General features: G+C 45.6%; 2 protein-coding genes across 2 annotated transcripts; one reads left to right on the top strand and one right to left on the bottom strand.

The window, feature by feature from the left end:
- Positions 1-250: 250 nt before the first annotated feature.
- LOC116822463 (olfactory receptor 52R1-like) lies at positions 251-1,195 on the top strand. Its single transcript, XM_032776364.1, has one exon. The coding sequence runs from the start codon at positions 251-253 to the stop codon at positions 1,193-1,195; it is 945 nt and encodes a 314-aa protein (XP_032632255.1).
- Positions 1,196-7,248: 6,053 nt separating this feature from the next.
- On the bottom strand, positions 7,249-9,837 carry LOC116822457 (olfactory receptor 52K2-like). Its single transcript, XM_032776361.2, has one exon. The coding sequence runs from the start codon at positions 9,835-9,837 to the stop codon at positions 8,890-8,892; it is 948 nt and encodes a 315-aa protein (XP_032632252.1). The 3' UTR covers positions 7,249-8,889.
- Between the last annotated feature and the right edge of the window lie 4,508 nt (positions 9,838-14,345).

Genomic DNA, 14,345 nt, shown 5'->3' with positions numbered 1-14,345 from the left:
CTGCTTCTAATGTACTTAAAAAGTTTTGCTATTATTTTTGAGTCTTTAACTAGCTGTTCTTAACCTTCTTTTTGGCTTTCCTAATTATATTTGTACACTTTGTTTACCAGAGTTTATGCTGCTTTCTATTTTCCTCACTTTAACTTCCATTTTTAAAGGATGCCTTTTTGCCTCAGCCCTCATGGGTTCTTTGCTGCTTGTTTACAGGGTGAAAGCTTGCCCAGCTCAGACAGGAGAAGAACTGCAAATCATGTCATGTCCAAACACCAGCACCCGTTCTCACCCTCCTGCCTTCCTCCTGGTTGGCATCCCTGAACTTCAAGAGGCTCAGTTCTGGATTGCCTTCCCTTTCTGCATCATGTATGTCATTGCTGTCCTGGGAAATGTCATTGTTCTCTGTGTTATAAAGACAGAGCGAAGCCTGCGTGAGCCCATGTACCTCTTCCTGGCCATGCTGACCACTGACCTGGTTCTGTCCACGTCCACCCTGCCCAAAATGCTGAGCACCTTCTGGCTGGGCTCCAGGGAGATCGGGTTCCATGCCTGCCTCACCCAGATGTTCTTTGTACATGCCTTCTCGTCGGTGGAGTCAGGCGTACTCATGGCCATGGCCTTGGATCGCTACGTGGCCATCTGCTTTCCTCTCCGGCATTCCAGCATCCTGTCCGTCCCAGTCTTAGTGACAATGGGAAGCCTGGTACTGGTACATGGAGTCCTTCTGGTGAGCCCCTTCTCCCTCCATGTCAGCAGGTTGCCCTTCTGCCAGCACTGCCTCATCTCCCACTCATACTGCGAGCACATGGCGGTCGTGAAGCTTGTGTGTGGGTACCTTAGAGTCAGTGTCATTTATGGCTTGTTTGTGGCTTTTATGGTGGTTGGGATTGACTTGTTTATCATCTCTGTGTCCTATGTTATGATCCTCCGGGCCGTGCTCAGACTCCCATCCACTAACGCCCATCTCAAGGCCTTCAGCACCTGTGCATCTCACTTGTGCATTATCCTGTCATTTTACATCCCTGCCCTCTTCACGTTCCTCACCCACCTATTTGGCCACAATGTCCCCCACCATGTCCACATCCTGGTGGCAAATCTGTACCTGCTGGTGCCCCCCATGTTAAACCCTATTGTGTATGGGGTGAAAACCAAACTGATCCGGGGCAGAGTGCTCTATATCTTCCAGCAGAAAGGATTCTGAGCAGTTTGTGCCTGTCTAATTTAAATCCAGGAATATAAAACATTCATCACCATGGCCTCTGATCCATTCATGATCTGCCATCACTCACACTGGTATGTGAGCATAGAGATGTCAGCATGGACACTTGCCAGGATGGGTAAGAAATGGTGTCCCTAGCCTCTGTTTGTCAGAGGATGGAGATGGATGGAAGGAGAGAGATCACTTGATCATTGCCTGTTAGATTCACTCCCTGTGGGGCAACTGGCATTGGCCACTCTCGGTAGACAGGACACTGGGCTAGATGGACCTTTGATCTGATCCAGTACGGCCGTTCTTATGTTCTTATGGACTCCGGTGGGCTCCACCTTCCCTTCCTGCCCAAGGAAGATCACCTCAGTGGTAGCTTTAAGAAGAAATGTGAGAGGGAAACCTCTTCCCTCAGCTCCCATGATATCCTCAGCCTGGGTGCAGGATGACTCCTTGTGAGATTTCTGTGGATCTCTATCACCCTTCACTCTCAATGGCTTAAAGCAGCTTTCCGCAATGGTTTGTTGTACAACAAAAACAAGCTGAAGAAGTCACTTGGGCACAGCTGGGTCCCAAACGACTGTATCTTCCAAATATACTCAAAGGTTCAAGGATCAGGTGGAAACTGGCTGGCTACTGGTGGCTTCTGAAATGTAGAACACATTGAGCTCTGCTACATGGCTCTCAAACAATTTAAAGGGATCCTACTCTTACCCTATATACTATACAGTTATTAATGTCTGGTATCCATTATAGAGCTTCATAGCGCCATACATATACCAGAAACCATCCAAAACAAAACCAAAACTAGTTTCTTCCCTAAAGAGATCATTATTTAATTCACACAGACCTACTTGGTGGAGGAATAGGCCAAAGAGAGAGACATACCCAGCCCGGTGAGGGGAATGGGGCTGAGAGATGCAGACGCACGCCATGCCCCTGTGAAAACAGGGCTGAGAGATGCAGAAACATGACCAGCCACTTTAAGGCAAATGGGGCTGAGAGACACACACACTTGTCTTGGAATGGGGGACAGAGATGTAGTTACATGGTTTGCCCCCTCCACCTCTGAGCAGCAGCAATGGCATGACAGACATATTAAGAGCACCAGATTCAGACTGGGAACTTTGGACAGTGGCACCAGCAGGACCCTGGCTCTTGGCAGGAGGATGGGGCAGAGAGGTGAACACACAGCAAATGTGCGTAAGAGATGTAACCTACACGGCTAACCTGCTTGCTTGCCTATAGAGAGATATTTTCTTCTAGATTTTTTATTTCCTTTTGGTTTTGATTATTTGTTTTATTATAATAGGTTTATATTAAAGTAGTTTGGCTGTAGTAGAAGGGATTTACAGGCTACATCCTATATGTTCCCCTAGGGTAAAGTTAGCATACACAGGTCTGGGACCTTTCACCTAGATAGCAAAGTTGGCTCACATTTGTTTGGGACCTTTCACCTAGAAAGATGGTTATGAGATAAAGCATAAAGGCCACATATGACATATTAAAGCAAGTTACCATAGGGACTTTCCTAAGTTCATCCCTTTTAAACTTAACAGGTACACCACAACTTGGGGGGCGAGGAATAACTGGTTAAGAACAGACCAAAATGACCAGTTAGGACAGAAATACAGATGTGATACCTAACCACAAAAGAGCCATGGTAATGAATTGATGTATATGGTGATACACTGAGATCAATGATATACTGACCTATAGGAAAAAGACACATCAACATTAGTAAGGTGAGGAAATACAAATACGGGAAAAGGGGAAAAATCCCCTACTGAACATGCATCAGACATAACAATGTCAGTGTAAGATATTATCCCAGCCTAGGGGCAGGGGGAGAAGGAGATGTCGTCCTTGGGAGGTGCCAGAACGATGGCCACTGGTGATGATGGGGAAGGTGCTGGCTGGTGAGTCTTGCCCAAATGCTCAGGGTTTAGCTGATCACCATATTTGGGGTCGGGAAGGAATTTTCCTCCAGGGCGGATTGGCAGGGGCCCTGGAGGTTTTTCGCCTTCCTCTGCAGCGTGGGGCATGGGTCACTTGCTGGTGGATTCTCTGCAGCTTGAGGTCTTCAAACCACAATTTTGAGGACTTCAATAACTCAGTCATGGGTTAGGGATTGTTATAAAAGGGATGGGTAGGGTTCTGTGGCCTGCTTTGTGCAGGAGGTCAGACTAGATGATCATATTGGTCCCTTCTGACCTACGAGTCTATGAGCCTATAAGATGATGGCTAACACTCTAGACTGTTGTACAAGGAATGGTGTGAGTCTATGGAAGTGCAGATATATGTTCTCTATCTATCTTGTTAAGTTGGGGTGTTTGTGACTGTGCTAAATGTATTAATCAACTACAGAAAATATAAAAGAGTTCCTGTAGTGTGAGTATTGTAACTATGCACATCAGGGTTCCTATCTCTATAATAATTTAAATAATACCAGGCCTGATTTTGGGACAAGAACCTATCAATCCTTAAAGTGATAATGGAGGATCCTTAAGTGATCTCTATAATTCATAAACAATCTAAAGGGCAAAAGCACCCAGCATTTGACAAGGACCCAGACTGAGGTTCACACAAATATAATCCTTGCACGGGGCTCTAGGTAGATTTGTAAGTTGTATGGTTATGAGGGACCCGCTCTAACCACATAACACCTCTAAGTGCTGTAACACCTCACAGTTTACCCCTTCTTTCAGCGTATTTATGAATTTGTTGAACAGTACTGGTCCCAGTACAGTCTCTGTAGTACACCATTATTTTCCTCTCTCCAGTCTGTAAACTGACCATTTATTCCTAGACTTTTTAACCAGCTACCTGTCAATGAGTGACCTTCGCTCTTATCCCAGCTTATTTTGTTTAAGAGCCTTAGATAAAGGGCTTTCTAATAATCTAAATATACTATATCCACTGGATCCTCAGGCTTGGTGACCCCTTCAAAGAATTCTAGTGAGGCATGATTTTCCCTTTACAAAACCCATGTTGACTCCTCTCCCTACAAATTACGTTCATCTATGTGTCTGACAATTCTGTTCGTTACTAAACTTTCAGCCATTTTACTCGGTACAGACATCAGGCTTACTAACTTGCAATTGCTGGGATCACCTTTGGAGCCCTTTTAAAAAATGTGCATAACATTAACTATCTGCCAGTCATTTGGTACAGAAGCTAATTTAAATTAAGGCCACACAACTATATATTGATGGCCCACCAAGGACAGTTATCCCTCACAGTGCGAGTCATCAAAGCATGTGAGGACATGTTATATGCTCATGTGACAATGGACTCCATCTTGGGACAATAACTTTCCACAAACAGAGGCTGTGGGCTTTGTTTGGGGCAGTAAAATTCCATGCACAGAGCAGAGGAGGATCTGGAGCAACGTGACAATTAGGTAACATCTGAATTATGTATTGGCCTGGCTATGTGGTTGATCTCTTGGAATTGGAAGGACCCTATATGTGGTTTTCACTAAACGCTCATCATGGAGTTTGTGGACATTGCACTCATTATGTTTATGGAAATATGCTTATGAGTGTAAATATGATATGATCTACTGCATACAAATAGGATTAATATATCCATGTATCATTTTTATGTCTGGAGTTCCACATCTGAGCTTTCCTGGGAATGTTCAGACTAACATGTAAATAATGGCATCGGCCTGCAAAAAGCTGAATCAGTCATGGACCTGTGACTTGCCCAGGTGGCTACATACTCCATTTTGTTACTGTGACTTTGCACAGAAGAACAAAGGGGTTTCCGCCCAAAAGAGAGAGAATATAAAAGGCCCTGGAAGCCTGTCCATTTTTTTTTCAGCTGGCTCAAGAGAGAGCCTCTCCACCCCAAAGAGATGCCTGAAAGAAACTGGAACAAAGGACTATAACTATGGGGGGTGGGGGTGTAAGTGATTGCTGGACCCAGGCCATAAACTACAACTTTGGTCTGAAAAGGATTGTACCTGAGATAACATCTAGCATGAGAAGTTAGTATTTGTAACTAGATCCTTAGTCAATTAAGTGAGCCTTGTGTATTTTGATTTATTTTACTTAGTAACTTACTTTTTTCTGACTGTTATTACTTGAAACCACTTAAATCCTACTTTTTATACTCAATAAACTCACTTTTGTTTATTAATTAGCCCAGAGTAAGTGATTAATACTTGGGGGAGCAAACAGCTGTGCATCTCTCTCTACCAGTGTCATAGAGGGTGAACAATTTATGAATTTACCCTCTATAAGCTTTATACAGAGTAAAACAGATTTATTTAGGGTTTGGATCCCATTGGGAACTCATTGTCTGGGTGCTGGAGACAGGAGTACTTGCTGAGTCTTGCCTAGCATGTCTGGCTCAATGAGACATGGTTCTGGAGTTCCAAACTGGCAGGGAAAATGGGCTCACAGTCAGAGTCAGCACATCAGGTGACAGTCTCAAGGGGCTCTCTGTGACCCAACCCGTCACAGAATCTGGTGTCTAGGTGGTGATCCAAAGGCTGAGATGCCTCAGGAGGCTGCATTTTAGGCTTGTAGTTAACCAGTGCAGTTCCCTGTAACCTGCACAATGGCTGCACAGAAGCCTTCTTAGCACCACACAGGTGCTCCGGGAACCCTCATGGGGGACCTCCTAGGGTGGTCTGCCCTGGACCCAGCTGTGGCCAAGGTGTCTCTCTCCTGGCCTGAACTCAGCCCTGGCCTGGACTTGCTGGGGGAGCAGGGGGTGCCTATCCTCCAGGCCTAGTCCCAGAGTTGCCGTAGTGTGGAAAGGACATGTCCTCTCCTCCAGCCCAGGTGCTGCTGTGGGAGAGTCCTGGAGAGAGTCCCTTGTCCCTGACGTAGCTCCAAAGCACGTTCATGAACCTCAAATGCCTCAACCCCATCCCAACCCCAGAGCCTGCACCCCCAGCCGGAGCTCTCACCCCAAACTCTCAACCATCTGCCCCAGCCCTGTGCTCCTCATCTCTGACCCCCCCCCACCAGAGCCCTCATACCTCTTCACCCCAACTGTCTGCTCCAGCCATGAGCCCCTCATCCATGGCCCCATCCCAGAGCCTGCACCCCCAGCCAGTGCCCACTGCCCCACAACCGTTGGCCCCATTCCACCATATGAATTGTGTTATGTGCATACATCACCATCATATTGCTGGGCATAACAAAACTCATTCTGCACTTGGATGGGAAAAATTAGAGGGAACACTGGACTGGTGAGACATAAATTTACATTTCTTGCAAGTTTGGTATAATCTAATGATAGAATAACCACCCATCCGGGGTGTGTCTGCCCTATTTCTCAGCTCTTTGTCCTGAATTTGGCATCCTCTGCTGTGGCCCACTGAGGCATGGTGACACATGGACACAGCTGACAGATGCTTATTACTCACAGGAGGTATCCCCCTTTTACAGATGGGGAAACTGAGGCAGCAGGAAGGAGAGTGTTCTGGACTGGGAACATAATCCACAAGTTCCATTGCTTAGTCTCTCTCAGACCTGGCTTGTATGGTCCATGCAGCAGCACAGAGGTATGGTGCTGTCTCTCCATTGGATTATAGAATATCAAGGTTGGAAGGGACCTCAAGAGATCATCTAGTCCAACCCCTTGCTCAAAGCAGGACCAATCCCCAGACAGATTTTTACCCCATTTCCCTAAATGGCCCCTTCAAGGATTGAACTGACAACTCTGAATTTAGCAGGCCAATGCTCAAACCACTGAGCTATCCCTCCCCACCCCCAATGCATTTGATGAGGATGGGATCTAGTGAGGGAATCTCCCCTGAAATCAGTGGGGCTGCACTCACTTTCACCATGTGAGGATTTGGCCCAAGACATTTAACTAGATTCATAGACTTAAAGGTCAGAAGGGACCATTATGATCATCTAGTCTGACCTTCTACACAATGAAGGCCACAGAATCTCAGCTATCCACTTCTGTAACAAAACCCTAACCTATGTTTAGGCTATTGAAGTCCTAAAATCATAGTTTAAAGACTTCAAGATGCAAAGAATCTTCCGGCAAGTGACACTGCAGAGGAAAGTGAGAAACCCCCAAGGCCTCTGCCAATCTGCCCTGGAGGAAAATTCCCGACCCCAAATATGGTGATCAGTTAAACCCTGAGCACGTGGGCAAGACTCACCAGCCAACACCCAGGAAAGAATTCTCTGTAGTAACTCAGATCCCACTCCATCTAACATCCCATCACAGACCATGGGACATATTTACCGCTAATAATCAAAGATCAGTTAATTGCCAAAATTAGGCTATCCCATCACACCATCCCCTCCATAAAGGTATCAGGTTTAGTCTAGAGATATCTACAGATAAAGCATCAGCAGAGACCAGTGAGCTGGGAGTGAATAGGACCAGATTTGCCATGTATTCACTGGATGACTTTGGCAGAGCTGATGATTATTATTTCTAGTGGGCCGCTACCGCAAAGTGACACTCTGCACTGATTTGGTTCCTGGCAGCACATTGGAAGGGATGGTGCCCCTAGCATCTGTTTACCAGGAGCTGGCAATGGGTGACAGGAGATAGATCACTTGATGATTCCTTGTTCTGTTCATTTCCTCTGAAGCACCTGGCACTGGCCACTGTCGGAAAACAGGACACTGGGCTAGATGGGCCTTTTGTCTGACCTAGTATGGTCGTTCTTATGTTCTTATCATTGGCCTCTATGCAGTGCCTAGTAACCTAGCTAAAGAGCTTCTAGATTCAGTGATAAAAAGCATCATGTAGAGTATATGCTAGATTCACCTTCACCGTTGAACTTCCAGCCCTAGGAAATAGGTGCCCCGTAGCTCCTGATAAGATGCCATGTACGTGTGTAAATATCTGGCTTATCTCCTTCCCTGACAGCTATCGGAGCCACTCCAGCCTATGCCCAGCATCCTGCCTTCCCAGCTAATGCAGGGGCTTATCCTTCCACCTCTTTCAGCTGTTGTCCTCTTAGCTTCAAAGCTGATCCCTTGCCCTGCCCCCAAGGCCTGGCTCAGGACAAAGGGCTCCCAGCCTATCCCCATTACAGGGGCTCTGCCTGGTACAGGCCCCCAGCCAGGAGGAGAAAAAGGGAGCTGAAAGCTAAGGAAATAAGCCACACAATGGTCTCTGCCCTCAGGACTCTGTAGCTGAGCTTTAGGGCCCACAAGCTGTATGGTGCACAATCTTGTCCGCCGGCCACACAGCCCGGCTCTCAACCCTCAGCTGCTTTTATACGGCTTCCTGGCTTCCTGCTCTGTTCCTGACTGGCCTGTCAGGTCCTGTGCTGCATCCCCACTGTCCTCACTGAAGGCTCCTTGTCAGGCTGCAGCAGCTCCCATCACAGCCTCGGAGCAGAGGGAGTCCAGGTGGGGGGGAATAGGGAGGAGGAAGGTAGAGATGATCCACCAAGGGATGGGGGAGAGGAGAGGAGAGAGTGACAGTCAGAGCTATGGATGAAAAGGCACAAAATTGGAAGCGGCTCTGAGGGAATATGTGAGGCCTCTGGTCTCCAGTTACCAGCAATTAGAAAGGTGGCAACCCAATGAGTTCTACATAGACCAATTCCCCAGTATGTCGCACTGACACAGCACAGTAAGGCCAGGAAACAGATTAATGTCACTTTGACTGTCCAGTCAGTGATTCAAGGAAGAGGACCCAGCACCATGTTACCGGCCAGCTCTGCAGAGCCAGAGCACCAGGAGAAAAAATTAGGTCCCTTTATGAGCAAAGATCCGGAGCACCCTGCTCCTGATCTGTTTGTTCCTCACTCTGTAGATGATGGGATTTACCATGGGGGGCACCAGGAGGTAAATGTTGGAAATCAGCATGTGGAAATGCAGGGAAACATTGTGACCAAACCAGTGCATGAGAGAGAAGAAGAGAGCTGAGATATAAAAGGCTAAGATGACACAGAGGTGGGAGCTGCATGTCGCAAAAGTCTTAAGCCGGGCATCCTTTGTGGGGAGGCTGAAGACGGCCCTGAGGATCTGAGTATAGGACATAGACATAAAAAGCACATCCACACAGATCACAGAGAATACAACAAAAAGGCCATAGTAATTATTGATGCAGATGTCGGCGCAGGCCAGCTTCTCTATGGGCATGTGCTTGCAGTGTGTGTGGGGGATAATGTTGGTTCTGCAATAAGACCACTGCCTAGCCAGGAGGATACAGGGCAGAACGATTGTGCTGCTACACAGCACCACAGCCAGGCTGATCTTGGCCACCACAATGTTTGTCAGGATGGTGGAATATCTCAGAGGACGGCAGATGGCCACATAACAATCCAAAGCCATGGCCACGAGGATCCCAGACTCCATCACTAAGAAAGAGTGAATGAAGTGCATCTGGGTGAGGCAGGCATTGAAATCAGTCTCCCTGGAATTGAACCAGAAGATGCTCAGCGTTTTGGGCAGGATTGACATGGACAGAACCAAGTCGGTGACAGCCAGCATGCAGAGGAAATAGTACATGGTGCCATGGAGGCTTGGCTCCCTCTTTACAATGTACAAAATAATGAAGTTCCCCAAGATGGCTAAAGTGCACATGGTGCAGAAGGGGATGGAGATCCAGATGTGGGCCACCACCAGGCCAGGAATGCCCAGCAGGATGAAGGTGGGAGGGTTGATGAAGTCAGTTGTGTTGGAATCTGACATAGAGTAGGGGAAAAGGTGTCCAACTCTGAGGCAGAATGGTGTCTCCTGAATGTAGTGTATGTTCCCCTGACTTTCTGTATGTGCCCAGGGTCAAGAGTGATGGTCACAGAACAAATGCCTGGATGGAGAGACAATATTAATATGAGGCTCTGCATGTACTACTGGAGGCTGTTCTCATGGGTGAAGCAGATTGGTTGCTCTTCACACACTGAAAAATGACATTTTCATTATTCAGAGAAATAAGTTATGAAGAACAGACTGTACTAATGGCAATTCCATATGCTTCTGTGCACCATGTGTCAAAAATTCCTACACATTGTGATGTGGGAAACCTTAATAGGCACCAGCAGAAAACATGAGTGTTGATACTGGTTATCCATAATTCTTCCTTAATTCAATGAAACTCAGGCTAGAGAATCCATGGTGTAAGTAGTTCCCCGTTCACCCAGTTGCTCAACATTTGAGCGTGAAAAAACAAAAACAAAAAAACAAATCTTTGCCAAGACATGTGCTGGGGCATACATCCCAATTAGAGCACAACTCAGAGAAAAGACCCGGGTGTCACTGATAGCAATGCCAAGGAAACACCTGCTTATTCGAAATAGTGGCCAAAACAAGGACAATTTTAGGATGTCTATGGTATGGATGGAGAATAACCTGCTATGGATATGTGCTCTGTTTTGGTCATCCATTCCCTATAAATGATGTAGCAGATAGAAAGGGGATATTTGAAACAGGCTATATGAATTGGGGAGGCTGCCATATGAAGACTGACTGAAAAGTCTGGGAACGTTTAGTTTAGAGAAGAGACTAAGAACAGGGCCTATGATAGAGGAGAGCAAAATAAAGAATGCAACTGATTATATTCTCATTTACAAACAGCAGAATTCCCAACCAGTAACATGTATATGTACTTAATGTTTTAAAAAGGTTAATTCCCCTGAGCATAGGCAAATTATCAGCAAAACTGTTTTGGAGCAAAAATTTAGACAGAAAAATTGGATGGAAAATTGCAAACGCTTTAAGAAAAGTGTATTTGATAGTTAAAAAGCCACATTTCCACCATCAAGAAAGTACACACCTTTTGCTAAAAGGCTGTTTCAGGTGCAAAGTGAAGGCAGCAATTCCAGGATGGGTGGGTGGGTGGAAAGCAATATATAATAAATGGGAAAAATGGAAAATAGCAAGCAATAGAAATTGGAAGTTATGAAATTCAATAATGGATGTTAAAGACATCCAGGAAAATCCATACTTGATTGCGCTAAGAATCTTAAAAAGGTGGTTATTAAGTTTATAAAGAACAAAAGAAATCCTAGAAAAAGTTTAGGTTAATTCCTAGAGAGTGAAAGGAAACATGTTAATGTAGCTGAAAAAGTTGAAGTGTTATAAATAGTTTTGTTCTGCATTCAGAAAGAAGCCATATGCGATATTTATATCATATGCAGTGAAAAAGTACTTTCCAGTTTAAACAGCATCTGTGGTAGAAATTCAGAGTTACAAACACCAGAGTTACTAGATCCACCACACATCTCACTTGGAACCAGAAGTACGCAGTCAGGCATCAGCAACCCTCTACCTCCAGGCAAATAAACATGAAGTATTTTAAAAAATGAAAGTGTTTTCTTTGTTTGTTTGTTTTTGTTTTGTCTTGTTTTTTTTAAGGATTTGACAAGGTTAGGAAACAATTAAAAAAAACTGGTTTGGGATTATTATGTTTCAGTTTTCAAGAAGAAGGCTGTCTAGTGGAGCGGTTACCCACTCCTGCCCTTTGGAGTGGAAAACAGCCCAGGACAGGGCTGGGTCTGGGGCAAGAAGCCTGGGCTGATTGGGGAAAGTAGGCTCAGCTGGGGCCAAGCCCCAATCAGGCCCAGCTCGCCCCTATAAGAGGCAGTGAGCCAGAAGCCCACTTAGTGTCCCTCTGTCTGTAGGGGGAGAAGGGCATGGTTGCAAGGTGCCAAAAAGGGAACCTAGATTGGAGCAGGGCTGGGGAAAGGCCTAGGGAGCCAGAGAGCTCCAACCTAGGAAAGCCCCAGGCTGCAGGCCTGATAAGGCCTATTAGGTACTGGATTGCAGGGGGCAGCCCATGGGTAGGCAGAGGCAACAGGTCTGAACCCCCTTTGCCTATGATGAGTGGCTTACACTGCAGTCCACCTTGGGCGGGAGGGATAGCTCAGTGGTTTGAGCACTGGCCTGGTAAAGCCAGGGTTTGTGAGCCCAGCCCTTGAGGGGGCCACTTAGGGATCTGGGGCAAAATCAGTACTTGGTCCTGCTCATGAAGGTGGGGGCTGGACTCAATGACCTTTCAAGGTCTCTTCCAGTTCTAGGAGATAGGTATATCCAGGGGCAGCTCTAGGGTTTTTGCCGCCCCAAGCATGGCAGGCAGGCTGCCTGGGAGGATCCGATGGTCCTCCGAAGCCACAGGACCAGCAGGCAAGCCACCAAAGGCAGCCTACCTGCCACCCTGCCGGTGCTGGCAGAGCACCCTCTGCGGCCTGCCACTCCAAGCACGCACTTGGCGTGCTAGGCCTGGAACCACCCCTGGGTATATCTCCAATTATTTAAAAAAAAAAAAGATGAGCAGAGCTAGACAGAGACTGGCAGTAGCAAAACACTGAGGCAAAGTGGGGATAGTGAGTGGGGGTTTCCCTGGAAGGGAACCTTGAGGCTGTGAGGGGTTACTGCCAGAGGGGCAGCACCCCAGGTAAAAGGGGCACCTGGTCCTAGGAGGGACATAGGCCAAAAATAAGGGAGATCACCCGCCTGCAGAGGGTGCTCCTGGATGTAAAAAGAGCTAATTTCCTGAGAGACCAGCAGGAGGCACTTCAGGCGTGAGTCTGCACATTGCTACAAGTTGCCATAGAGAATGCCAGTGAAAATGGTGTCGGTTTAGTTGCTAAATTAGGAAGAAAAAACAAGTTAAAAGTTACTTCAACAACTTAGATATATTCAAGTCACCAGAGCCTGAAGAAATGCATCCTAGAATATTCAGGGAACTAGATGAGGAGATATCTGAGCCAATAGCTACTATCCTTGAAAAGTCATGGAAGACAGGGGAGATTCCAGAAGACTGGAAAGGAGAACATATAGTGCCTATCTATAAAAAGGGCAACCTAGGGAATTACAGACAAGTCAACTTAACTTCTGTATCAGGTAAGATAATTAAGCAAATAATTAAGGAATCAAATTGCAAACACCTAGAAGATAATAAGATGAAAAGTGACAGTCAGCATGGATTGGTCAAGAAGAATTCATGTCAAACCCACCTGATAGTTTTCTTTGACAGGGTAACAAGCTTTGTGGGTAGGAGGGATGTGGTAGTTGTGGTATATCTAGACTTTAGTAAGACTTTTTATATATGACCTTCTCATTAAGAAACTAGGGAAATACAACTTAGATGGAGCTACTATAACATGGATGCATAACTGGTTGGAAAACCATTCCTAGAGCATAGTTATCAATGGTTCACAGTCAGGCTGGAAGGGCATAACAAGTGGGATTCCAGAGGGATCAGTTCTGGTTCTGGTTCTTTTCAATGTCTTCATTGGTGATTTAGATAACGGCATAGAAAGTACACTTTTTAAGTTTGGAGATGATACCAAACTGGGAGGGGTTGGAAATGCTTTGGAGGATAGGATGAAATTTCAAAATGATCTGGACAAACTAGAGGAATGGTCTGAAGTATAATTAGATATGTTGTTAACAAGACTCAAGAAGTAATTCTTCCACTCTAATCTGCGCTGATTAGGCCTCAACTGGAGTAGTGTCCAGTTCTGGGAGCTACATTTCAGGAAAGATGTGAACAGACTGGAAAGAGTCCATAGAAGAGCAACAAGGATGATTAGGGGCCTGGAAATCATGATCTCTGAGGGACTATTGAAAGAATTGGGTTTGTTTAGTCTGGAAAAAAGAAGACTGAGAAGGGACATGATAATTGTTTTCAAGTACCTAAAAGGTTATTACAAGGAGGAGGGAGAAACATTGTTTTCTTTAACCTCTGATGATAGAAGAAGCAGCAATGGACTTAAATTGCAGCAAGGGTGATTTAGATTGGACGTTAAGAAAATGTTCCTAATTGTCACGGTGGTTAGGCAATGGAATAAATTGCTTAGGGAGGTTGTGGAATCTCCATCACTTGAGATTTTTAAGATCAGGTTAGACAAACACCTGTAAGGGATGTTATAGATGGTGCTGGTCTTTCCATGAGTGCAGGGGACAAGACTTGATGACCTCTTGAGGTCCTTTTCAGTTCTATGATTCTATGGTTTAAGGAAAATACAGATAACTGGTCTTATTAAATTAAACCAATTTCATCCTTTACTGAGAGTACACTTTTGGTTGATCAAGGGAACTGTGCAGATGCAACAGACTTCCATTTCTCTGAGGCATTTTATTTTAATAGGGGAAAACATTCACATTAAAAAATACTATAAAATACAGAAATGCTAAATGGACTAAAAACTGTCTAACTGATAGATCTCAGAAAGCAGTTGTGAAAGGGCCACTGTCAG

This window comes from Chelonoidis abingdonii, chromosome 1, assembly GCF_003597395.2.
Source record: "Chelonoidis abingdonii isolate Lonesome George chromosome 1, CheloAbing_2.0, whole genome shotgun sequence".
In the NCBI taxonomy this organism is placed as follows: domain Eukaryota; kingdom Metazoa; phylum Chordata; order Testudines; family Testudinidae; genus Chelonoidis; species Chelonoidis abingdonii.
The sequence above is the reverse complement of the archived record's forward strand: the minus strand, read 5'-3'. Positions and strand labels throughout refer to the sequence as shown.